A 26,653-nucleotide genomic window follows, 5' to 3' on the forward strand; every position below is an offset into this window, starting at 1 on the left:
ACTTTGAACTTTACAAATATGCAGTGCGTAATAACAGCGCGACTGCCCTCGCTAAGCAATTTACACTTGTGCGGTAAATTATCCGTCAAGTTTGCGCCTTGGCGAAACATGTCGACGACGCGACCGGTTACCTTGCTCGGCACCATGGCCTTCGGAGGCCGGGCAGACGCCGAGCAGAGTCTGGAGATGGCCAAGACCTTCCTGGACCGCGGACACAAACAGATTGACACTGCCTTCATGTACATGGACGGAAAGTCCGAGGCCATCATGGGGGGCATGAACCTCCCCAAAACTGGTTGAGTTGATTATATAATAATAGTGCTACGTTCTCTGTCTTATGCTGAGTGATTTCTTCATCGTGTGCAGCCTGTAATCAAACGTAGCAAAAATAATTTAAAAAGCAGACAACTCTAAGTGGTTGTCTGCGCATTCTTGTTCATTTAAGTTGTAAAACCTCATATTTTTTTTAAATGTATATATTTACCGGTCCGGAACTCTATATTAACGCTAAGAAGACCTTATCGTAACTTATCAACACCGTAACTACAGTGGCAAGTGCCATAAGGCATACAGTATGTCATTTTACAACAATAATAATAATTTTAAAAAAGTGAATACATTGTTTAAAACCCATGGGCAGTATTTTATTTTGAAATGGCTTGGTCAGAACCAACAAAAAGCCAAAAAATGGTCATAATAACGCCTAGGGGTTAACAAATGTTTTAAAAACACAAAACGGAGATAACTAATGTGGTCGTCAACATTTGCCTTTTTTGGGTCGTAAATGCTCAGTAATACAATAGAAAGTGCCATGCATAATTTCAGAACATACCGAGCTGCCACTGCTAACTTCTATTAGGAAATGTACATTCATTTACTTTCATTTTTGTGATACCCATACCCCGTAATATAACAGCTACTGTAATCTTTAAATAGACAGTAGTGTAGAAACCGATTAAATGACTTTTATTGTGTCTTTCTCTGAAATCAGTCAGCATCGCCACCAAGGCAAACCCGTGGGACGGCAAGACGTTGAAAGCCGAGAGTGTGCGCTCTCAACTGGAAACCTCCCTGCAGCGTTTGCGGACCGACTGCGTGGACCTGTTCTACCTGCACGCCCCCGATCACCTCAATCCAATCGTGGATACCCTGCGGGCTTGCGACGAGCTCCACAAAGAGGCAAGGAAACACATTTTTGTTCGGTAAAGAATTATTACGATTATTATCTGTGCGCCTTATGTTTTGTTTCAAAATGTCTCCCGCAGGGGAAATTCAAGGAGTTTGGACTGTCCAACTATGCATCATGGGAAGTGGCTGAAATCGTTTGCCTGTGCAGACAGAATAACTGGATTGTGCCCACAGTTTATCAGGTAATTCAATTTGTTTTGTACATAAGCTGATGTACATATTCCACTTAAATATGGTTCTCAAATGTATCTAAATCAGTTAGTGAGCACTTCTCCTTTGCCGAGTATCTGGGGGTGGACTGTACTGACTTTTATTTGGCCACCAGATGGTGCCAAATGTTCCACCTTTTACCATTTTGTGCAAGGAGCCTTGCTACCAAAATGGTGTCCCCTTTGGGTTTTTTTTTGGGGGGGGGGGGTAATTTGTTGGATGTTAAAAGGTCCACATATGTTAAACTACTTTTTTAAATAAGTGTTCAAGTTCAAATAAACTAAATCCTCCAGGGGATGTACAACGCCACCACAAGACGGGTCGAGACAGAGTTGCTGCCATGTTTGAGGTACTTTGGGATGAAGTTCTACGCGTACAACCCTCTCGCAGGTACAATACCTATGTTTAACTTGTGTATATTTATTAGGGGTGTGCAAAAAAATCTATTCTCATTTAGTACAATTCAGAATCAATTTTAAATGTCCCAAAATCGATTTTATTTAAATTATTTTATATTTTCTTGCCTTTATTTGGAGAGCTGTTCATGTTGTATTCGATTTGGCCACTTAGGGGCAGTGTGGTTCCACGCGGTCTAATGCACTTGAATTGTAGCCACATTAGAGAGTAGAAGAAAAAAGTCACGATCAAGTTATTCCAATAAAAGTTGTTTTGCGGTGTGGAGCTGTTCTTTTGAGTGATAAAAGTGCTGCGAGTAGTGTGCTAATTAGCATTAGCGAGTCAGACTGAAATAGATCATTACAATTCCTTGCACATCTATAGATTGAAGCAAAAAGCATTGTCAATTAAAAATCGTTCTTAATCGAAAATTGATTCTGAATCAAATCGCAGGCCCAAAAATCAGAATCTAATCAAATTGTGAGACATTCAAAGATCCCTACCCCTAAAATTTACTGTGTTTTTCTCCGAAATGACTTGGGAAGACATAATGGCGCTAATGTTTGTATTATTTATGCTAGGTGGCCTTCTGACTGGGAAGTATCACTATGAAGACAAAGACGCATCTCAGCCCGCAGGGAGATTCTTTGGGAACAACTGGGCTGAAGCATACAGGGACAGGTGAATTTCTATTTCAACGTGGCCCAAACTTAACGTGTTCTGTTGTGTCAATAATGACCTTTTGTCAGTTTAAAAGGAAAAACTTGGTTCTCGAACTAAGAATAACTTGACTTTCTGTTGTCCTCCATTTTGTGTGCAGGTACTGGAAGCAGAGTCACTTCCAAGCCATAGAAGTGGTCCAAAAGGCCTTGGAGGAGGCATACGGCCCGACGCCGCCCACCCTGTTGTCGGCCGCCATGCGCTGGATGTACCACCACTCCCAGCTCAAGGTGCCACAGACGCCGACTCGGATCAAAAATAACGGAGGATGGCGTAGTTGTAACGCGTCTTGCTTGTTTGAAGGGCGACCTCGGCGACGGCGTCATCATCGGCATGTCCACGGTGGAGCAGCTCAGACAGAATCTGGCCGCCGCGGAGGAAGGTCCGCTGGATGAGAGGGTGGTGAAGGCCTTCGGGGACGCTTGGAACCTGGTCACTCACGAGTGTCCCAGTTATTTCCGATAAGATGACGCACAGTGAAAACTTAGGGATGTTGGGCTTTTGAGTGAAATTTTTAGGATGGACCGAAAACGCACGAGGCTTTAAGTTAACAGGTGAATTACATTTGACTTGTAAATGCTTGAATGCACACGTTCAACTGTTCATTATTTCATAAACATTTCCATGGACGTCCACATCTCTGCCTCTTCCGGTTAATTGTTTTCAGCAGGTTGCAACAGACAGAATGGAATTCATTCAAAAGTTTAGAAAGGGTTAAATTAGGTTTACTTGTACAGAAATATCACCCAATGCCCAACTTTTTTTTGATAAATGTAGAATGGCCTTCGGAGGACTTTATAAAGGTTCCCCCCTCCCCCTTCTACTCTAATCAAACCTAATTTGAATTTGCACACCTTCTGTTATCCTCCCTTCCCCCTCTAATTATTTTTGTAAGATGAAGTATGTACAGATGTACAGCACACACAAAGTTTACTTTTCTAAAACAGATCACACTTCAATGTAAATAACTTGGTTGTAGTTGGCTCTCCAAACAAGTTCTTTTGAGCATTTTTTTCCCAGTCCAGAGCTAAAGAGTCAAGTAGGAAGATGAGAGTAAATGTTTTGGGAATGGGAAATATTTTTTTTTCTCCATATGATTTCAAGATCCTGATGCGAATTTTAAAAATAAAAACACGATGAAAAAATGACAACAAAAAACCTACAGTCTTCTTTCACTCTCCATCCTCGTTTTCATCATCTTCTTTGTCATCCTCTTCGTCGTCCTGCATCGGCTCTTCGTCGTCCTCCAAGATCTCAAACGCACCCGTTTCAGAGCACCACATGCATTTGATTGTCACTCGGAACTGCGCCATCTCGAGGCCCAACAATTTCTGTCAAAATTTTTTAATGAAATAAAATAAATGTTATTATTATAATTAATGAGTACCAGACATCTAGTAGGGGTAAGGAACTTACTCTGTTTGGATACATGCCAAACTATTATTGTATGTGCTGTTGGAATGTGTTGGAACCATTTGTGTTTAAAAATAAGTTGTTTAAAGTTTGCAACTACAGCAATATCAATGCTTTTACAAAATCCCATCGTTAGCATTTTCCATTATGCACCAGCTTTAAGCTAGCAAACTTGTGTGGTATGGTTGAAAACAATGTGTAATTCTCTATTTTGCATTTGAATTTGAACTGGGAATGGTAAACAGCTTGAAGCGAGCATTTGACCTCTTTTTGAAGAATCGTTCACAATCCAATGCTTGTTGAAAAGTTTGTTGCCACTCCATTTTTTTTGCTGAGTGAATGCTCTTATCTTAAAAAACTTACTAGTAAAATTTACTAGTAATAAATACACATTTCTATTTTTACTAGCAATACATACATATCAACAAATAAAACAAAAGCAATATTCTTCCATGAACTCACCAAAATACGAGTCTGTTCAGGTGTGAGGACATCGCCGCTCTTGCAGACCGTGTAGTCCTTTAGTAGTGTCACCACACCTTGTAAAAAAAAATAATAAAAAATAATAATAATAATTAAAAAAAACAAAAAAAAACGCTGTGATCAGTCAGTTTGTTATTTGTTCCATGCTGACTTCCGTACCCTTCTTGAGCGCAGTGGGAAGGCCCAGCTGCCTGAGCTGAGGCTCCATGGAGTGAGTGAACTGCTCCAAAGGACCCTCGTCCAGAATCACGTTCATCTGAGCGAGATTTCCTGACCGAGCGTAATCCATCTCTTTGTAATGACTGAAATACCTTTGGGGGGGGGAAAAACATACAAATTACAATCGGCATTCAAATTTGTCAATCTTCATTAGTACTATTTATTCACTTTAAAGTAGCACTGAGGAACTTTTCAACCTTAAAATATTTTCATAACTTTTCTGATGAGATATTGACTTAAAACTTGTAGAATGGTACATTTGCCCTGGCCTGAAGGGGTCTTTATCATTTTTACTGGCACTAAACAACTTTGAGGAGGATGGCAGGAACACTGCCAAGGAAAAAAATACAAATGTGCTGACTTCTTTATGGCATACGTCAAAAGCTACCCCGGGTGAAAGGACAGTCGAGGATCAACATTGGCCCAGATTTCACTCGCTGGAGTGAGCTAAAAAAAAAAAAAAAAAAACGGCGCAATGCGCTTCTCCTCATAGGAATTGTGGTCTTCCTTCAGACCTAACAATACCGCTTTTGTCCATATTGGGTCGCCAAAATCAACGTAAACTGACAGTTCCTTAGTGTTGCTTTAAAGCATTTTGTCCCCATTATTTACTATACTACTAATATGAAAAAATATATACTTTTTAAAATTTACTAGTACAATATTTTTGACCATCAACATGTTAAAAATTTTGCTTGGTGAAATATGACACTTAAAAATAACATGTTTTTTTTGTCCTGAGATACAAGCACACATTATTTCCCATGCACTCAATGAAGTATCACAAAAAGCCACAAGGTGGAAGGAACTGACTACATTTGTTTTTCAATTCACCACTACATTAACCCAGTTGAGTGCTTACTCACTCTAGCACCTCCTCCTTGGTTTTATTCGTGAAAAGCACTCCAACTTCACCACGAAGATGCTTGCTGACCTGCAAAGATGACGGTAAGCTGTCAATCAATAATTGGAATGTTGATATGACTATTTCTTCCACTGATGATTCCTACCTGACATAAGTTGTCCCTGTATTCATCCGTTTCTCCTTTCCCGAAGGCAACTATCATGACTTTGTTTTTACCAAAAAAGAATCTGTGGGGGGGATAGAAAAAAATGTCACCTTTACAAAAATGAATTTCAATTATAAATGCTTAGCCCTTAATGGATAAATATTTATAATTGAATCAAAAGTATGTACCTGCTGTGTTTCCAGGCTGTCCTGATGTCTTTCAGTTTATTATTCCTCATGTTAGCCACAGAGAAGATAAACAAATATTTGTAGGTGTCGACACATTTTCGTAACTAGAGGGAAAATGTAAAAGCTCATTTCGACACAGCAGCAAACATACAGAACAGAATATAAGAGTGTGCAAACATTTACCTCCTCTATTAGTTTCTGTTTGGACTCGAGTCCCTTCTTGGCTGTTTTAGTTAAAGAAACTGTGGGGGAAATCAAGTGTATGTCATTGAGTGAACCAGACGAACGTAACAATCCTTTCACCAATTCTACCATTAGCATGCTACATTCCCTTATATTCACACTGATACGTCATTGGCTTCGCTTACAAACAAATACTGCGAGTGTGCGCAGCAAGTTTAAACATTTAACGAAAAACATGCTGCTTTTTCTTACTTTTCTTGTCCCTCTTCGACTTGGGCATGGTTGCTTCCTCGACGCACACGTGAAGTAAAAGGACCCCTAAATGTTGCCTCAACAGTGAAGCTTGCCCACAAGATGCCTGACTGAAAATATGAAATGGGAACTGAGATCTTCTTTTTTAAATTTATTTCATTATTACTATTATTAAACAAACATGCAGTTTCAAACAATATAGGCAGGGAATTGGAAATTATTCGTGTCAACGCGACATTCCGCCATCTGCCTGAGCGAAAATGAATAAATACTGTATTTTCACTAATTCATTCAAGCGCCAGGGGGAGCTCGACTACACACATGCACACATACAGTACATGGACGCATGCAGGTACTGTTTTGTGTACTTGTACGTACGTGTTTTAACCCGTGGGCAGTATTTTATTTTGAAATGGCTTGGTCAGAACCAACAAAAAGCCCAAAAATGGTCACAATAACGCCTAGGAGTTAAATTGTAAAAAAACATTGACATATTAATTGCTTTATTAGAATACACCGTGACTTCCAAAACAGTATAACAATAGCTGTACGGTAATATTCGTAATTACCAATAATAATAATAAAAAAAGTTACATTTTGGGCTAAAAACTGAAAAAAAAGAAAAAAGAGATGTATAACATGTTCCCCCTAAACACTGTGCTTTCATCCCAAAATCCTAGTATGAGCCAATTTAACAAAAGGGTAAAATGCTAAAAAAAATAATAATAATAATAATTAATTAATTATATTTACTATAACAACCCCCTATGGTAGATTTGTTACTATTGTAATCGATTTTTTTTTAATTACGTTTGAAATTTAAATAAAAAAATACAAAAAATATATTTACAATACTGTAGTGAATTGGGAATATGACAATCAATTCAGGTCAACAAATTTGATTCATTTTTTTTAATCAAAATAAAAAGAATACGTAATAAATTGGAAGTTCATTTATTTTTATACAGCCAAATAATTGCAAATAGTAGAGTAAAAGTGAAGAAAAAATCAATTGTTCTGAACCTAATTTCTAAATTAAAATAATACAAATTGACAAATAATATATATATATATATTTTTTTTTATTTTTTACTTAAAATAAAAGCTAATTACGGGTAATACTATTCATTGCAGGGTGTATATGAAAGTTGACTAATAATAAAAACAAAATATTAAACAAAAAATGCGAGTTAACATAAAACTAGACAGATTTCAAAATAATTTGAGTATCCAGTACTGTCCGTATCCCGATGCATCAGACAGGAAGTGACCCGAGAGTGTGAGGGAGGAGATGGGGGTGTGGCCTGGATCTGTGCGGTTGTGCGTGTATGTCCACATATATTTTTTCTAGCGGCGTGCAACATGATCCTTGCACGCCGCTCAGAGGAGATGATAAGCCGGTCTCTGCGGTGCCGTGGCGACCGCTTCTAACGCACGGCACACGGCTTAGAGGAGGATAATGTGGCCGATACTTGTGTGACGACTAATCGTACAAACAGGAGGAGCATGACGGGGAGTCGTCGAGCTTGTCTGCGTCAAATATGTCGACCCTCCGCTGGATAGTGATGATGATGCTGCCATCTGTGCCTCATATTTGACTTCCCCCCTCCTCCCTTCGACATGAGCTCGCTATTCTTCCCCGATGTTGCCGACGCTCCGGCCGGCAACGCGCCCCCGGCGGGCACCAGCGCCCTGCGGAACGACCTGGGCTCCAACATCCACGTCCTCAAGACGCTCAACTCGCGCTTCCGCTGCTTCCTGGCCAAGGTCCACGAACTGGAGCGGCGGAACCGGCTGCTGGAGAGCCAGCTGCAGCAAGCCCTGCAGAGGCCGCACCACCGCGGGTTTTACGGCCGCGACGTGGCCGTGCAGACGGACGGCGGGGCCAGGTCCAGGCTACCCGGCACCATCTGGTCCTTCACCCATGTGCGCAAGCAAGGGGAGCGCCTGGAGACGCTGCGCGGGCCCGGTGTGTCGTGGACGCACCCGGACGGGGTCGGCGTGCAGATAGACACCATCACGCCGGAACTGAGGGCGCTCTACAACGTGCTGGCTAAAGTGAAGCGGGAGAGGGACGAGTATAGGAGGAGGTGAGTGACACTGACACAGTGAATGCTCATCATCCAAGCATTTGAGCTTAGTGCGCTGTCTATCGAGCTGTGGGAAGGGATAGTTCATGATCCAAAGCATACCACAGCATTTTTGTCTATGGAGAGGAGTCAGCGGACAGTCAGCGTTATCCACTTATGTATACAGTATAGTAAACTGTTCCCTCAAATTGATGCATACATCTCCCCTTGAGAAATCACATCTTATGATCCAAAGCATACCACATCACCATGTAGGCTATTAACTATTTCTATTATGTGTTTCATAACCATGCATAGCACATTTTCCTATATGTGTTTAGGAGATTTTGTTATGGTCTGATAAAACCGAGGAGGTTGAACTTTTTTGGCCCCAATTCCAAAAAGGTATGTTTAGCGTAAACGCAACATTTCTCATCACCATGCCAACATCGTGCTTTGGGGCTGTTTTTGTTGAGCTGGAGCTGAAGCACATACAAGCGGATGGAGGCAACTATGAACACTTCCTAATAGTAGTCAGTGAGAGCGCAAAACATTTAGGCTTCAGATGGAAAGTAAAAAAAAACTTGTCAGGAAAAGCCTACTAGAACAGCTGGACTTCATTCAGGGTTAATCAGAGGCACTAAAATGGTGGCAGGTTTGTGCTGACTCACATTTAATACAAGTTTGTAAGTGTTTCGTGAATTCTGAACACATTCACATCCCAGTTACAAAAGGGTGTGTGCACTTTTGCAAGTACCTTACAACAGTTGTTAGGAAAATATTTAGCTTAGTATTTTTTATATCATAAAAAGGGGTGTTTAAAATATCAATTTAGGTATGTCTACTATCTACTGTATCTAGTATCCATCTGGGTTGGTCACATGTTAAGCGAGGTGAGCAGATGTTTTTATCCATCCTCATGAGGGTGCGATTGACAGCAAAGTGTAATTTGGGGCACTAGGGTCATCTCTGTACATTTAAGTCAAAGGAAGACATGGCACCTAAATGTGGACGCATTCCCTGTCACCCATTAAGAATTTCTTTTCCATATGAGCGCCCCGGGCTGACCCTACGGCGTCACCTGCGGCCCATTTGGCACGGGCGTGCCGGGAAGCAGGCCAAAGTGGCCTCGTGTCCGTGCTGTGCATGTTTGCCGGCGTGATTCAAACAGTGAGGCATTTTCAACAGTGTGTGAGGTCAGCGATGACCAACGCTGACTTCCCTAGTAAGGCTTTGACTCACCGTCACAGAATGTGAGCAGAAGCCCCCCCTCCTCCTTCTTTCCTCCCCCTTATGGGAAACTGAATATCCTGTCTAGACCACTCCCTGAGTTCCACAGAATTTTCTTACTGATAAATAATGACCAAAAATGTTAGTGTGCGTTTTGAGCTGAATTGTGGTCCTCCCCTTCCCATATTAGATGCCGTGCCAGTCATCCACTTTAGACAAACGCCTCCCTCAAGTTTACGTTTCACCAAACTAACACCAAACAAGGAACATAGAACCAGCCAATCATTTAGTGGAATTGCTGTATTTCCCCAAATAGTCCACCCTTCTAAAATACACTGCATCATGAGAAGAAATGAAACACCTCCCTCAAATAGATGCCTAGCTTTTTCCCTCCAGGAAAAAGGTAAAATAATATATCTCACTTCATAGATGTGATTGTTCATGCATGGATATTAAATAGTTAACTGCAGAACTCATTTAAACTCTGTTGCTAACCAACTCAGCAGCACATACTGAAACACATTAACAGCCTCTCTCCAAACAGAGAACTGATTATTTAATGAAATGACTGTATTTCCTTACATGTCTCTGCAGTTAACTCATTCACTGCCATTGACGGGTACAGACGTAAAAAAACAAACATTTGAACTATTTGTATTTTTTCCCACTTTTGTTAACAAGAGAATGAAAACCTATAATTTTTTTGTGAGATTTGTGATTAATTGTGAGTTAACTAGTGAAGTCATGCGATTAATTACAATAAAAAAAAATTAATCGACTGACGCCCCTAATTGTTAATAATCTTTTTTTTTTCTAATTGCATCTGGCAATTATTTTTTTTAATTGTAATCAATTGCATGACATCAATAGTTAACTCACAATTAATCACAAATTTTATATCTGTTCTAAATGTACAATAAAAAAAATTCTAGGTTTTCATACTCTTGTTAAAGGGGAAAAAAATGTTTTTTGAATGAATGATTTTTTGACATCTATAGCCGTCAATGGCAGTGAATGAGTTAAGACATGAGTCTTTAAAATAGACAGAAAAAAAGAACAGTAATTAACTCACTCACTCTGATGTTAACCAAAACAGCAGTACCAATCAACATATGCAATACAGTCTCAGCTGCCTAAAGAACAGAAAACCTAACCATTTTAGTGGTAGTACCATATTTCCTTAAATAATGTTCGCCCTTTAAATGTATGTCATGTCGCATTAGGAAAATAAACACATCTATCAATAACCCCGCCCCCCCAAAAAAGTGTAGTTAGCGTTCCCTGTCTAAATTTAGAGACTCTTTTTAATCACTTATGAACATGAACAACATATAATTTTGTTGCTACCCAAAGACCAGAAAACTATAGCCGGAGAAATGTACACTAAATGAAAAATAAAAACCTCCCGCAAATAAACACTTTGATTATTTTTAGTCCATACAATTAATCCATCCCAGCCCTCCCAAAAAACACAATAAATTACTAGTTTTCTAATGTGCATTTTTAAAGAAATAACTCAACATTATATACACCACATCTAATTAAGAAAAATAAACGCCGTCCTCAAATAGACACCTCCATTTTACCCAGCATGGGAAAATGTGTATGAAAAATACCCTCCTCAAGTATATGCCTACATTTTACTCCTCCCTTTATTTCGTTATCAATCCAATTTGACTTGACTCATTGTAATATTCCAGTAGTAGTGTTTAATATGATTCCACATTTTGCTTTTCATTCCATAGAGCTGAGTAGCAAAACTCTGCCACTTTCCAGGAGCCAACAATGTGTCTTCTCTGCTTTGTGACTTCACTGCTCGTTTTTTCCCGTCGCCTAAATCTTCTTTACTGCCGTCACGTTTCAGCCTTCAGTCCGGCGAGACCCGCGCCACCCCCTCTTCTCCCAGTTCTTTGTGCTCAGCCATTCCTTCCTCCTTCACTACACTTACAACCCCCTCCCCTAAATCCCGTGTCACGCGGGCTTGCTTTGTAAGGCATCCTCGGTCCCGTTGCCTCATCCCCCCGCCCAAGTTGATTTATGAAAGCTTTGCTAGGTAAAGGATGGCGGTAGACTATTGCCAGACGTACGGGCTTGTTTACTTTTTGTCGCCTTGAAAACGTGAAACAGAACATTGGGTTTTCATCATCCACATTGGATGACGTAGGGGAAAAAAAAGCGTTGCAATTTAGCCCCGCCCCCTCTGTCTTGGGATTCCTAGTCGGAATTCGTCAAAGTACGAGCCGTGGAATTCACATAAAATGGCTGCTTCGAACCTCATGTCATCATGTCAGTTCATTGACACGAACGTTCACACGTGGACATTAAAACGTTAATTCCTGAGCCTCTCCCTCTCTGCGGTTAAGTCAATAAACACCCCGGGCAACTATATGAGGAAATATGGCAAGTTTATTTTTTATAGTTGTAGTCGAATGTACACATAAATAGGAGAGGGGGGAAAAACTCAGTAGAAAAAGGTCTCTGGTGTTTTTGAATGCTACATGCTACCGTAAGTTAGCATCTCCCTGGTAAAATGTAGCTATGAATTGAATTAATGACATTATACCGAGCAGCCAGGACAGGGACTGCATATTTCATTTCTCACGGTAGCTGGAGAGTTATAACCCACATGATTTTTTTCGAGGGCTGACAACAAAAGCCGCTGATTTACAACCTTCATATGCAGCGGCACATACACACTAACGCGCGGACACTCGAGCCAAAAACAATGACACAAAAGTGACGGAGGACGGGGGCTTCGTAAATCATCCGGCTCGGCACACGCCAGGGCAGATGCGGATGCTGGTGGGTGGCAAAATGGAAGATGTGCGAGAATGAGTGGTGACAAATGTGCACGTTCCATGTGAGTTTGTTGACATCACTGTGAAATGTCACACTTTGGGGTCGATAATTTAAGACGGCATATGGGTGCGTTTGAAAAGTGTCTTGACACCGAAAAAGACTTTCACATGACATTTAACAGCAACTTTGGTTTCTGGAACCCAATTTTGTATTCAAGTCGTAAAAGACTAGTCTATCACGTAGTCTACACTAGGGCACTAGTAAAGTCATTTGTATAAAATTACATTATTTACGGCCATTAATATAAAACAACCAAAAGGAAAACAGTTACTTAAAAAAAAAAAAATCTTTACCTTCACTTCTTTGGCAAAACGGTGAAATGCTCTAACATGAGAAGGCAGAAGGAACAACAAATCTGTGCCGCCACCTGTTGCCATTCATAGAAAATAATACAGCTTCTGAGAGCATACATTCATTTTTAGGGCTGCAAAGATTTATTAATTGAATAGTTCAATTAAAAGGTCAAAGCAAAAATGTCTGCCTCAAAGCTTTGCAGGATTGTTTTTCCACACCGACTACTTATATGCTAGGATGTGAATTGCCTACGATACGAAGCTATAAATTAATTATTGCGATTTTTTTTTTAACTCAAATTTAGAAAATACTAATCAGTAAACGTGTACATGTACACTGTAAGATTTGTATGAAAATTTATTAATTTATCTGAAAATTCAGGCTTACAAATGAGACACTGCATTTAACAAACAGTCTGTTTCATGTTTGAACAGCACTGAAATTAAATATTAAGGCTTTAATGTTCTATTAATATAACATTCTTCCATGCTTAATGTGTGAATCCTAACCCTAAGTAAGACGTTTTGTTGAATATCCCCCTAAAAAAAATTATGTTTAAAAATCGAGTTGGCCGCATATCGAATCGATTGGAGAATTGCGCGCTGTAATATCGCGATATATTGCCGAATCGATTTTTTCTAACATCCCTAATGTTATGTAAATGTATTGATTTTCAAGGGTTAGCAACATTTTCTTTTGCGGGACGTGAGTAAGAATCCATTTGCTAACATAGCTTGGCTATGGCTGAAAAAAATAAAAAAATAAAAAATAAAAGTTCAATTTTCTTCTATAGTAGCACAGGAACGCTTTGACAGGACACACTATCAAAGTTAAGCAAAATGTTCCGTTTTCTACCAGACAGACTTTTTATCCAATCATCATCACTTTCTATGGCTAATATCATACATACAGTATATAAGAGTTTTGTCAATCTACTGTACAAACGCATTTGCCGTGCTGTATTAAAAAACTGTGAGATGGTAAAATATGTATATAAACTATAGTGTCTGCCCGCCGCTTGCCTCCAGGGTGTTTTCTACCTGCATGAATTATTGAACATGACTGATTTTCGCTGCGTCTGTGTGTGGATCAATAGAGGGAAATTGAGCAAAGATTTCTCATTTCCCGTTCTTTCCAGAGGTTAAAGTTCAGCATCTTTGGATAAACAGCCGGCCGACTGGTTGCACGGCCAAGTGGTCTAAATTTGACGTAGCTGCCAGTCTGCCAATAATCCAGGCAGTTCTATTCAGGAAAGGGATTTTCTCTAAGCCTCACATTGGAGGCTCCCGCCTCCGTCCCAGCTGGGACTGGAGCACTTCCTGCCTGCTACAAAGCCGAGCTCAGGTCTCGGAAAGACTTCCTATTGTTTGTTAAAAATAAAACAACTGCATTCAGCAACAGTCGTACTGTAGTGTACAGTAAGTTCTTACACACAGTAATGACATTATTAAATATGACTGAATGGCTTTTTTTGAATGGCAATGAGTTTCCCGTCATCCTGTGAATGTGTGAAAAGGTTAAACCTCTTAAATGAGCTTACCTGTCTGCGGTGCTGACCTGAATTGGACCACATGTGTCATTTACATGCTTAACTCTGCCAACGTAGTTCATTCCTGCATAAACACTAGTCACCTTTTCGGCCTATTTTCACAGATACGTGGAGTCTATATGAGATTTAATCCCATTTGACGTCAGTTGCTAACCAAAACAGTAGCACATCTGCAGCCTCATATGAATTCAAGAGTAGAGTCCAAACAAGTTCCCTGGGCAGTATTGGGGAAAAAAAATCAAATGAGCTCGGTTCCTAGACAACAGAATTTGAATTCTGTTGCTAACCAAAACAAAAGCACATAAACAGTCTCAGATGAATTAAAGTGTCTCAACAAGATCCTTGCATAGTACTAAAAACATTTCATCAACTCAGTTCCTAGACGTGATTTTTCGCCCAGGGACATGGACACGATCGAGTCAGCTGCTGAGCCCATTTGAAGGCTGTTGCTAACCAAAACAGTACACACAACGCAGCATGTAAATACAAACACATTGCTAAATGACAAAATAGCTGCAACAACATTTCTGCTCCCTCCATTATATGATATTAATTCTTATAAAAAATATTTTTTTTAATGAGCACAACCCTTACTGACATTATTTAGGGATACTGATGTTTTCTGGCATATTTTTTGGCAATTAAAATATGTAACACTCATAATCTTTGACATGTATAAACAGTTTGACATCAATTGTCCTAGTGTAAACAAGAAGAAATATGTTGTCAGTGCTGTATGAAAACTTTCCTGAGTTGCAAAAAAAAATATTTTGGGTGACGTGCAAATGCACAGCAATTTGTTTTTGTGTGTGTGTTATTTTATTCAACGTCAGCTAAATCCAGTAAGTCCTTAACCATTAGCCTTCATTCTCATTTAATGCGCCGTGTTCAGACGTGTCAGCGGGTGAAAGCTGTTGATCCCCTCGTAAACGTTCGCATGCGTTGACGCTCGCTACATGCTGTCTCTTGAACTATTACGGTATATTATAAAAGAGTGTTTTTTTTTTTCCTGCGAGAGATGCTGCTGTGCAAGGCGTGGCCATGATTGCGTTTGGCAAGTGTGTAATGTCATTTGCAAGATTGTGTGCGTGCGTGCGTGCGTGCGTGTGAGAGCCTCCACAGGCTTTACGTGCAATCTTGATTAGGTTTTTGCCTCAAACTACAGCAGATGTTCTTCTCCTCAGGGGTGTTTGCAAAAAAAAAAACGCCACAGTGCAGAGAGGGATGAAGTGCATTCACCTCCATAATGGTTATTTTTAAAAGTTGTGACAAGAAAAATCCTTTAAAATGAAATAACGGGCAGCTCATGAGTTGATAGTAACATTATAGGACTTGTGGTTCAAACTTCTTAGTTGGCTTTAGGGCCAAAACGATTTAACTACAGTATATTAATGTCTCAAATTTAACCCTGGATAACCCAAGAACCCTTTTCTTCTTTGGAAAATTATGAATTATACATTAAATGACTGCTATAAATTCATTGAACACCAAAATATATGTTTTTTCAATTTCAACCCTTTATTCCCTAATTTAGGATTAGGGCAAAATTTGACCCTTTTGGGATTTAGGGGTATCATTTCGAAAAATCTGAATAACAAAAACTAGTAAACTATTTAGAATTTAAGAAAATAATCAATCAAATACACAGCTACATTGAACAATATAATTTTTTTGTTTTATTTGTTGCATTTTAGAACTGGATTTTGAATGTACAAACACACTTTGGCCAATGGAAACAAGAACACAGGGACAAAAATCACTGCTGAAAAAAAAAGGTCTTTGTTATTTGAGTAGCAGAACTTATAGGGGCCAAATTTGACCCCGTGGGTTCTCCAGGGTTAAATACTCAACATAAATACTAAGGCTCAGTTTGGAGTGACACTGATTGATTTATTGCGGTTGTAGTTTACAATGACGTTCGTGTGTGCCGCGGGAAATGTTCCAATTTCTCGATAGGGGTTGGAGGGAATTATTATTTAATCAATGTAACATTGCCAGCGACGTCGTATAGTGACAGCAGAACAATGAAATGTTCATCCACTAGATGGCCAAAGGTAAATAATTGACCTATTATTCATTTGTGTGTCCTTGGTTCAATAAAGGTTGGAAAACAGACAACAAACAAAATGGCCAAATCCTCCACATAGGCACATGTTGTACTACTACTTTGTGATTGAGTGACATAACTGCTGTCAGGAGAAGCAAACACATCCTGAATGGAGTTTGCCGTTGCCATGTGAAGTCATCTGCAGGTGTGTGTGTGTGTGTGTTTGTGTGTGTTATTTGCCCGCACACACCCATGAGATTTACGCCAGACATGAACATCTTTATCTTCTTTTCTGGTGTCCGGGCCGCATTCAGCCCTTTCCTGTTTGCGCTTTCAATTTGAAAGAACATTGTAAATTCCTGTCAGTGGAATCCCCCCTCCCCCCCACCTTCCCTTTCTCAAACTTGATCATCACAACGGTGGTCTTGGAAGGCAATTATAGGTCGTTTCCAGGTTTTAAATGTTGTTATGATAGTTCTACTTTAACGACAGCTAGCTGTTGACTGTAAATAAACCATTAGCTCGTGAGCGTTTGGTATTCGTGTCCCTACAACGATGATGATGATTCAATAGCAGTTTAAAAGGGTGTGTTGGAGATAATTACCCTTACGCGCACACACCTGACTGGACGTGTTTTAGCACAATCAAGTGCTCACTTGCTAACAATCACAGTCACTTTAGGGCCAATTTTTTTTATTCCAACCCCCCCCCCCCCCATTTTTTTTTAAATTTTAAATATATACAAATAAAAAGTAGGGGCTGTGCTGATTTGATTGGTGGAGTCTGATTGTTTATTTATTTATTTTTTATTAGGTGTTTATCTATCCATCAATTTACTGTAGTAGTAGTAGTTGTTAATACAACAAAAAAAAAAAAAACTACTAAAATTAAAGAAGCATTTCATAATATTTTGAGTTTTTTTTCCCCCACGTTGATAGGCAATCTAATAGTTGTAGTTTTTCCAACTGGTATTATGACTAATTATGTTATGACACTATTTAAAAAAAAAAAAAAAAAGTGTTATCCATAGTAGGAAGGTGATAATATACCGTAAGTGTGAGTCACGACGCATGGAAAACTACATGCCCACTCACCACTTATTTTTCAAATTTGTGCTAAGTGACATTGAGTGTAAAAGTAGTGAAGTTTTTTTCCAACTCACCATCGTAACGTTCGGCAACTTCTACTTTCCCAGGCTTGGTTTGCGGTATAAATGTCTGACATCACCGCCAAGCAGCTTGTTTCTTTAAATCAGACAACATTCCTGTGAAATGAATGGCATGGTGAAATTAATGACACGCCTATTCAACCAAAGCGCAGTTAAGACACGTAATTGCAAGTAATTATTGTCAATACAATGATTGCATGATTGTATGAAATGTTCCAGTGATCTCAGTACAGACTAAAATACCTGCGGCAACTGTGCACCATCATGTTTTACAGTTCGGTAATGTATGGTTTGGTTTTTTCCATTTACATTTCCAAGGTCGAAGACTGTTTGCAAAACATTGGTCAGGTTTTTGGCACCTAGCTATCGGGGTACAGATCACACTGCTCTGGTCCCTAAAGGGTCAGTAAAGGACCTTTGCCAAATTGGAAATTAACCTTGGAGAACCCACGGGGTCAAATTTGGCCCCTATAAATTCTGCTACTCAAATAACAAAGACCTTTTTTTATTTTTTTTTTACAAATTTAACTTCAAAAGTCCAGAGTGCCACTTCTGACCCCTGCATGGGGCCATCTAGTGGATGAATATTGCACTTACATGAGCCAGAGTGGTGGTGACAAGATGGCTGGCTTAACATGCTGTTTTGTTGAGCTGGAAATCAATCCAAACAAAACCATCTTCTCAGCAAACCATCAGATGGTAAAATTGTGTTTTTTTTTGTTAATCTATTTCATATCATGTTGCAGAATGCCTAGGAGTATGTTTTATATATATATTTTAATAAATTAGCAACTCTGAGCTAGTTCAAAAGGGTTAAAATTGAAAAAACATATTTTGGTGTTCAGTGAACTTATAGCAGTCATTTCATGTATAATTCATAATTTTCCAAAGAAGAAAAGGGTTCTTGGGTTCTCCAGGAAGTAAAATGGTCAAAAACAGATCATTACCGTACCATTTCTGGCACTCTTCTGTTGGGCTCCTATTACTTGCGTCCGTACTGTGATTTGTCTGTCTTCCCTTGCCCGGTCTGCGGCCACCGCTCGACGTATCATGTCTACATGCCGTCTAGACTTGGTGAAGGAACATAAAGCTGAGATGTGCACTCCCTGTGCACGTGATTGACTGAGCCTACGTACACATTGGATGCAGGTCAGTGGTCTTCCCGGTCACCAGATGGTGAGAGCAGAGGATGGCAAATGCTATTAGAGATCCCCCCCCCCACCCCCACAGCCAGACAAGGGGTCCCTGGACATTCTCATCCATCCCATTAGTGCACGTCTCTCCGAGGATGTTATGGATTACGGACCGTCTTGACACTTAATCGATGACCCACTTTTGTCAGGGAAAGCCTCGCGTTGCTCCCCGTGTGCGTCGCGGAAGGCCGACAATCGGCACCGAGGACGAGCAACGCCGCAAAAAAGGACAAGACACCCTCGGCGCGTGCGGTTGTTTAAATAGCTGACATTAAATTTCCAAGATGAATTGTGCTATTGAGCCATGCTTGTTATCATATCATACTTCTTCTGCATCATGGCATTGGAATGATGACATGATGTTTTCCATGACATTTGCTTGAGTGAATGTGTTGTTTTATTGATTTTCAATTAAATTATTTCAAATGTATTTTCTTTGTGTTATTATTATTATTTTAAATTAAAATAATAGTGATATTTTTGGAAGTTTTCCATGCTAACTTTTTTTTAACTCATTGCTTAGAATAAAAAAAAAGACAATTTTTTTCATGCGTATTTTTTTTTTTTTTGATTTTCACAATCATTGGCTTTTTGTTGTTTTCCGACTGTCTCGTTTGTTTACAATATATTGTGTACACCCTACCACAATTAGAAGGTATTAGAAGGCACTGTCTTGACATACGTTTTATGCTTAAAACAGGGAGTTGTCTTAAAGAATGATTCATAACCACACCTCTGTGTGTGTGCGTTCTCTACGTTGTCTTTTGTGTTGACTGAGCGCACTAAGGACATCAAGTGAAAGCATCATAAACTGTAGCATTTCATGTCAAGTAGGTAAATACTCATCATTTTGATTGTGACAAAACATGAGTGACCTTTTATGGCACAGATCATCACGGCAAGTGCAAAATAAAAAGCAGCATGCCTCACATCAGGTTTGAATTTGCGCACATTGCCAAAATGTGCATATCATCCTCCTGTGGGAAAACGATGCAGTCCAAATGTTAATCGGACTCCACACACGCACATATGACGGGGGGAGTTTTTGTACTGCTGGAATGTTGCTGCTGGCCAGATAAGTGTGTGGAAAAAATGCTTTTCCTGATTAGAAACACATAAAAAAAAAAACTGTTGTTAATGGTGCAGCTCATACACAGTGACTCAGAAAAATGGAGCTACTGTGCATTTAAAAGGCTAACGAATCAAGATTTTGTCAACCAAAGACATAAAAAAAAAATCCCTTACTTAAAATTAGGTAACAGCTTAAATGAATATATAAAAGAAAATTATAAAATTGCATTATGAGATGAGGAACCATATTTTTGTGATCAAAATGACACTTTTGTACTCACTATCATGAAAAAAGCCATATTTAAATTCAAACAGCATATCATTAGCACTACTGAAGTTAAGTTTATTTTGAAAAGTTGGGGGGAAAGCATAAATCTTTTTTTTTTTTACTGTATATTGTGCTGTATTATAATCTTGGGATAAATCTTAAATTATGCTTTTTTTTAACGCTCAATTTTTAAGTTTGAATTTTTTTATTTCTATACAGTTAGGTACAAAGTACATATTAATTAGAAATAACTAAATATTTCAAATTATATGAAGAAAAAAACTATTTAAATCTATTTTACACATTTTTCTTTCATTTTTTCTTTTTTTTAAGATAAAATATATAGTTCTCGTGGCGCTCTATGTCATTGTGGTTTATATTATCCTGCCAAATACACGTGTGGTTCTATTTAAATTGTCACCAGGCACAGCAGTAGCACCACAATGTTGATTTAGTGGAGGCAAATTACAGAGAATATGAGCTGCGGTCGGTAAGTAAGTCGGGCTCCGAGCATCCTGCTGATCTTTGTCCTTGTAAGGAGACTCCACTTAGACGAGTCCTCACAGTCACAAAGCACTGCTGAGAGGGTGACGGACCACTCAACAAACTTTGTTCAGATGTTGCAGGTCACTTTGACGACAACAACAAGGTAGAAGTTGCAGCAACTAAAACCACCCATTGGTGACTCGTGACTGTAATATTGATGCAAATCTGGATGATTTAGAGAAAAGAAACTCAAGTGACTGCACTATCCCTCCAATCCAGTAGGAGGAAGTGTGACAAGAACCTGTACGTTGACTTCAGGAACTTTGGGCAGTATTAGCAATATTAGCCCTTTTGCCAACACTACAAGAGACTTCTTGGTACATTAGTTCCTGGAAGTTACAGGTTTGTTATGTTCACACAGAATACTGAGGTCCCGGAAGGTTTATGTAGCACATAAATCATCCCGAATTTTTTTTCCAGGAACCAAATCGAGCAGCAGTTCTCACTGTCGTATCACATAATAGTCAAAATTCCGAGCTCGGAGCTCAAATTCCTACAGTCAAACTCCATAGTCCATGATTGATAGATAACATTCACAACAGCCTAAAAGTTATTGCCACGGGTTGCCTTCCCTTCTGTCCGTTGATCGTTTCAACTGCATTTCTTTGGGATTACAGACAGGATTCAAAAACAAGATGTTGCCTTTGTTGTCTTGTGATGTCATGAACTCTGCAGACCTCATCCAAAGTCTTGGGCCAAATTAAGGGAGGGCGGGTGGCGGTTTGTTTGGGCTCCGTAAAGCAACACTGTAAGCAGTTTTTTTGTTTTTTTTTTGACGAAAGCTTCACACTCTGCCAAGGAAGATTTCTCCTTAATTAGACAAAGCTCATTGAAATGGGAACAAGGCAAAGGTCTGTTGAGAAAGTGAATAGCAGCCACTGACTCATCTTGTGTGGCCAAAAGTGACTTCCCAGCGTGTTGTTGTCGTCTCTCCATGGTGAAAAGACTCTTGGTTTGTTCCAGAATTCAGTGGTGGTCTTCAGAACATCCAGTGGTGTTTTTAAATGGATAATTTCCCCCAGGCGATACGGTTGAGTCGATACATAGTACTGTATTGTATTGTATTGTACTTTCATTAGCGATGTTAGAAATGACGATAGAAATCGCACAGATACAATACAAAATTGTCAAAGCGTCACTTGTTGATTTCGTACAATTTATATGTGCCACAATGACTGAAATTCAGAAATATAATGCTACAAGGGTTATAAAACACTATTAATACGCCTTGACTAGTCTGTATTAATGATCAAATTCACACCTTCCTGAGTTCCCATAGCTGCGCACTATAGCTCATCACGCTCATGTGACCTAATGCACACCGCCGGCTCAATAAAGCCTTTGTCCATTCTCAACCTCCACATCTCCGTATGTGACTCAGCCTGTGCGATCGCATCACACGGCGTTGTAATATGATGCAGTCCCCACTGCCTAAAGCCACAAGTATGCTGCAGGGTATGGCCGCCGTACTGCAGTTGATGAGCGATAGGAGGTGTCAAGGCAGGGGGGAAAGAGACAAGCGCGGCCAATTTTAGCACGCAGCCACCATGAGGTCTGCAATGTTATTTTTAGATAGAGTATAACTGTCGGTCAATGTCTCAGTGCGTCGTAAAGAATGGACTGCAGTTTGAAAGAAACCTGCTGCCCTCAAAGCATCACTGCTAACGGTAGCATTTTGTCGTCAACTTAACCTCTAAGCTTCAACAAACGAAATGTAAACCCAGATCAAATTATTTAAATTATTTGTACAACAACCAGCTAAAAGCTAATATCGCTAATAATATAATTGCCACAATTCACTTTCTTATCGTTGAGCTAGTACAAAAGGAATTGGGTGTGTTTATAACTCAAGTATCCCCATGCAGATGCTCACACAGTTGTTGTGAAAGGACTTAAATCTCCTTCAGTGAGCAGCTGGGTGTGTCAAATGTATTGTGTAATCAGAGACAGCATTATTAACCAGACATTACCTCTGTCTCGTCACCCTTAGGGGACCCGGCCCTGGATTGTGAGTAACCCACCTTTGTATTGTGTTCACAGATGGGAAGAGGAGCTGTCCAAACGTGAGCAGTTGGAGTCTGCGGTTGAATCCTTGCACCAGGTTGGAAAAGAAATGTTTATTCCACAAGCATATCAATTCACAGCATTCAGAAGTTTGTAATAAAACACTGTTAAACCCTGAGAATAATATAAGAAACCAACCTCCATATAACAAAACATTTTAAGTCTGTTTAGTTTATGTTATTTCATGGTTCATGAAGAATGACACTTAGATTAGCCAAATGCTAACATTCTTGCTAGCGTTGTTGCAAGAATAAATCAACATAAACCAACAATTTTTTCCTAGTTCCTACCAAAATAACACAAATCCAAGTTAAATCCTCCTAACATTCTTCACATTGTGGCAAGAATGAGGAAGTCAACATAAACCAAAAAGTCCTATCAAAACACCACAAATCATAAGTTAGCTAGCAGGCTACCTCATAGTTCAAGAAGAATTAATGTACCGGACTCTACTATTAGCATTCTGTGACAAGGGAAACATTTCTGTCATGACTTAAACTGCAAAAAGTAAATACAGTAGTTGTAGTAAATAAAAAATAGATACCCACCATACGTGAAAATAATTAGTGGCATTTTTTTTTATCATATCTGTCCGTGTTTTAGCTAGCAGGCTTCTTCCTCGTTGAGAAATAATGACTTGGATTAGCCAAACGCAAACATTCTGGGGTGACAAATGATGAAAATTCATTCCTTCATCAAAATTTGACAAATGTTTTTATGTTAGCTCGCAGGCTGAATCCTCATTCAGGGAAAATAATACAAGTTTAGCCAAATGCTAATATAATATAGGGTGACAAAAAACTGAAATCTTCCTGAAAGAAAAATACAGAATTCTTTGGCATGTGTGTATGTCCTTATGTAAGATAGCAGTCTACTTCTTGCTTTACAGAGAATAATGCTAGGAAAATGCACTATGAATTTCATGGAACCCCCCCCCCCCCCCCAAAAAAAAAAAACATATAGTAAACACACCTGGGGACCAAGGTCCAGGTCTTGATGATGCAGATGGCATGGCGACCTCTTTCTGCGTTAGTTTGCTCCCATCGATTGTGCATGTTTGGATTAGCGGTCAGCAAAAACAGGTGGAGTGGTGACCTACATTAACACACATCGAAAGATTTGTTGCTTTCCGGGAGACCTGGTAAAAGTACATTCAGTGCAATGACTCCAATGGTAGAAAATTGTGAATCAGCCCCAATATGAACTGTTGTTGACGTTCATCTTTAGTCCCTGTTCAAATCCTTCTGAGATTTGAACCTTGAACCTCAACACTTGAAGCAGAAGTGCTTACCACGACTTAGCCGCACTGCCCAACACAAAAACCTAACTGTACTGTAATCATTGCGGAAAATATGCCTCGTTTATCAGATTTTTTATTCCTTGACATCTGTTCAGCGCGCCAAAGAATCATCGGAGATTCAGGATGACATGAACGACAAGGTGGAGAAACTAAAGGCGGAACTGGTGGTCTTCAAGAGCCTCATGAGCGACGTAAGCACCCACTATCTGATTGAACCGTCACACCCGTACTTCTGTTGTTATAGTTCCTACACAAACAGCCCTAAACTGGGAAACCCTTCCGTCCTCAGAAGAATGTGGAGGCAGAAATCCAAGAAATGTTCCATTGAAAGAAGTGATGTAGATCTCCAAAGCCCTTTTCCTGTTCTGTGTAGTGCTTGTATTGTTCCTTGCCAGCTGTGGTGCTCAGTGATTGAAGTGTCGCAGTGGGCCGGTCCCAGCGTCTGCTTGCTCAGGGAGAAATAGGCTTAAAAGCTTTTGTTGTTCATCCTGCTTGTTGTAAATCAGACTTTTATTCTTTAAATCATTTTTAAAACAAACTTTCTCCCCCCCTGTGCTTTATCTCATCCTACATGTCCAAATCCAGAGACAGGTAAGTGGTATGGAAGAAGTTAGTCATGCTAATTGTTTGGTGTTGTCACATTACAAATCAAGAAAAAAAGAAATCGAAACAAAATCAATTAAAAGTGCAAGCAGCGATGATCAGGCTCTCACCCCACTAGTTTTCATGCCAAATTTACAGTATATATTTACAGAAACAACCAAATGCACAGTGGACAAAGTACCATAGTGAATTATTAGTAACCTTTGAATCTTCCCGTTTGAAATGAAGTTCCCATAAGTGTTTCCCTCTGCCTGTAGCAAATGTCTGACCTGGATTCCAAGATCCAGGAGAAAGCCCGTCGGGTCGACATGGACATCTGCAGACGCATCGATATCACGGCCAAGCTGTGCGACGTGGCGCAGCAGCGCAACTCAGAGGACATGTCCAAGATGTTTACCACCAGCCTGGCCAGGCCGCTTCCAGAGAGGGAGATTACCAGGCACCAGGTAGCCCCTAAGGGCCACATAAGCGGCCTGCTGGCCTGTTAATAGCTCACGGGGGAAGGGACATTGAGATTTCCTAGGAAGCGTGTAGAATGGTCATTTGTTAATACTTTATAGAAATTTTAGCAAACGACTGTTAGCATTTTTTCAATTATCTTCAAATATTGTACCTGACCACAGGACAACAACGTGATTCCTTATCAATATGCTTCAGTGCATTTGCACAAAGGTTGCTATGTTAGCATACCAACTGTTGGCCATTTTGTCAATTCCCATTGGAAATCCAATAGCCTACAGGCCGAGATGTAAAATACTCAGCATGTTTTCTACTCAGGTTAGCATCCAAACTGTTAGCATTTTAGCAAAGCAACACCTAGGTTGCCTTGGCCAGTTAGTATTTTGTCAATTCCCATTGGAAATCCAATAGCCTACAGGCCGAGATGTAAAATACTCAGCATGTTTTCTACTCAGGTTAGCATCCAAACTGTTAGCATTTTAGCAAAGCAACACCTAGGTTGCCCCCAATGGGACGCACGTAGTGACGTTTATTCCTGTTTTTGTTTTCAGCAGGGTGCCTCGGCGGACTGTAAAAAGAAAGAGCGTAAAGTTGCGTCCGACGAGGATGTTTCCGAGATGGACGCGGAGCCAAGCCCTCTGGAAGAGGACACGCTCAACATCACGGATGAGATGAAGCGCATGCTAAACCAATTGTAAGTCTGACTTCTCACACCGCCACACCCACCACAGCCGTGCACTCACCTCTGCACCAAGACAGTGGTGGCGTTGTGATAGCAGATGCTGGATTTGTTGACTAGTCATTTAACGCTCTCTAGTGTTCCCATTGAGTACTGCACCTTCACTTCAATCTGCTTCCTTTGTCTTTAAAACTATATTATAATTAGGTATGGACATTTGATTCACTTTTTTTGATTGAAGACTGGTGTGGGCTAATCAGTGCTAACGGACCAGGGCTCTCAGTTTTGAATTGGCTTTTCTAACACTGCCTTACTTAATCACTAACATTTCCGTTTCTTCTTTGCTTAACCTTTCATTACTAGTTCTCTCTCCTTTTTTCCCCCTCTCTGTCTCTCTCCATCTTATACAGACACTGTACAGATAACTCCTCTGTTGCCAGGCGCGAGACGTTCGACCTGGACGACGACTGCGACAGTCTGACGTGGGAGGAGAACGAGGAGACGCTGCTGCTGTGGGAAGACTTTGCCAACTACAACGTGCCGTGCGGCATCATGACGACGGCGGCGGCGGCGGTACCGCCAAGTGCCAACGCACTTCCGAATGATAGAGGCGGGGAGGGCGCAGAACCAGTGAGTCCTCTCCACGCTGTGGAAAGATAGACGGTGGATGATTGGTCAGCCTAACCTTTCCGCTGTTCTTTCCAAGGACTCCAACGACGGAAGTCTCGGCAGCCTCATTGACGAAACAGAGTCGCTCTTTAAGAACAGAGAGAAGGAGTACCAGAATACCATCGGGCAGATTGAGGTGCAGTGCTACTCGCAAATCCAGCTCGTGCTTTTTGTGCTCGAACTAGTACGCTCTAAGATGCCCTGGCTAATAGTAATAGATGCCTATATTTGCTACAAGATGGCGCCAAAGCATTATATGAAGCTCCTCACCTCACTCAACCAAAATGGTGGCAAACAGATGCTTTTATATTAGACAAGGCAGG

The 26,653-nt window shown here is 40.1% G+C and overlaps 3 protein-coding genes across 4 annotated transcripts in view; 2 read left to right on the forward strand and 1 right to left on the reverse strand.

The window, feature by feature from the left end:
* Nucleotides 1-3,903, forward strand: akr7a3 (aldo-keto reductase family 7, member A3 (aflatoxin aldehyde reductase)). Its single transcript, XM_077572445.1, has 7 exons — nucleotides 1-295; nucleotides 992-1,179; nucleotides 1,266-1,370; nucleotides 1,692-1,788; nucleotides 2,376-2,475; nucleotides 2,615-2,744; nucleotides 2,818-3,903. Exons 1-7 carry the CDS (start codon nucleotides 19-21, stop codon nucleotides 2,977-2,979), a joined length of 1,059 nt encoding a protein of 352 aa, XP_077428571.1. The 5' UTR covers nucleotides 1-18; the 3' UTR covers nucleotides 2,980-3,903.
* mrto4 (MRT4 homolog, ribosome maturation factor) lies at nucleotides 3,428-24,946 on the reverse strand. The gene is made up of 12 exons (XM_077572446.1): nucleotides 24,793-24,946; nucleotides 23,593-23,715; nucleotides 22,578-22,647; nucleotides 17,473-17,574; nucleotides 6,263-6,372; nucleotides 6,011-6,069; nucleotides 5,828-5,931; nucleotides 5,640-5,721; nucleotides 5,496-5,563; nucleotides 4,570-4,721; nucleotides 4,390-4,466; nucleotides 3,428-3,845 (listed from the first exon to the last, which is right to left on the reverse strand). The coding sequence occupies exons 4-12, from the start codon at nucleotides 17,532-17,534 to the stop codon at nucleotides 3,687-3,689; spliced, it is 873 nt and encodes a 290-aa protein (XP_077428572.1). The 5' UTR covers nucleotides 17,535-17,574; nucleotides 22,578-22,647; nucleotides 23,593-23,715; nucleotides 24,793-24,946; the 3' UTR covers nucleotides 3,428-3,686.
* Nucleotides 7,573-26,653, forward strand: part of iffo2b (intermediate filament family orphan 2b) — a 22,594-nt gene continuing 3,513 nt past the window's right edge. The window contains exons 1-7 of one of the 2 annotated variants that reach the window (XM_077572442.1): nucleotides 7,573-8,352; nucleotides 22,597-22,657; nucleotides 24,016-24,111; nucleotides 24,781-24,969; nucleotides 25,534-25,676; nucleotides 26,072-26,291; nucleotides 26,368-26,466. In XM_077572442.1, coding sequence (XP_077428568.1) covers nucleotides 7,883-8,352; nucleotides 22,597-22,657; nucleotides 24,016-24,111; nucleotides 24,781-24,969; nucleotides 25,534-25,676; nucleotides 26,072-26,291; nucleotides 26,368-26,466 — 1,278 coding nt within the window. In that variant the 5' untranslated portion in view covers nucleotides 7,573-7,882. The remainder of the gene's footprint in view (nucleotides 8,353-22,596; nucleotides 22,658-24,015; nucleotides 24,112-24,780; nucleotides 24,970-25,533; nucleotides 25,677-26,071; nucleotides 26,292-26,367; nucleotides 26,467-26,653) is intronic. The other variant, XM_077572444.1, reaches the window with a different exon arrangement.

The sequence above is a fragment of the Vanacampus margaritifer genome, chromosome 8 (genome assembly GCF_051991255.1).
Source record: "Vanacampus margaritifer isolate UIUO_Vmar chromosome 8, RoL_Vmar_1.0, whole genome shotgun sequence".
Classification (NCBI taxonomy): domain Eukaryota; kingdom Metazoa; phylum Chordata; class Actinopteri; order Syngnathiformes; family Syngnathidae; genus Vanacampus; species Vanacampus margaritifer.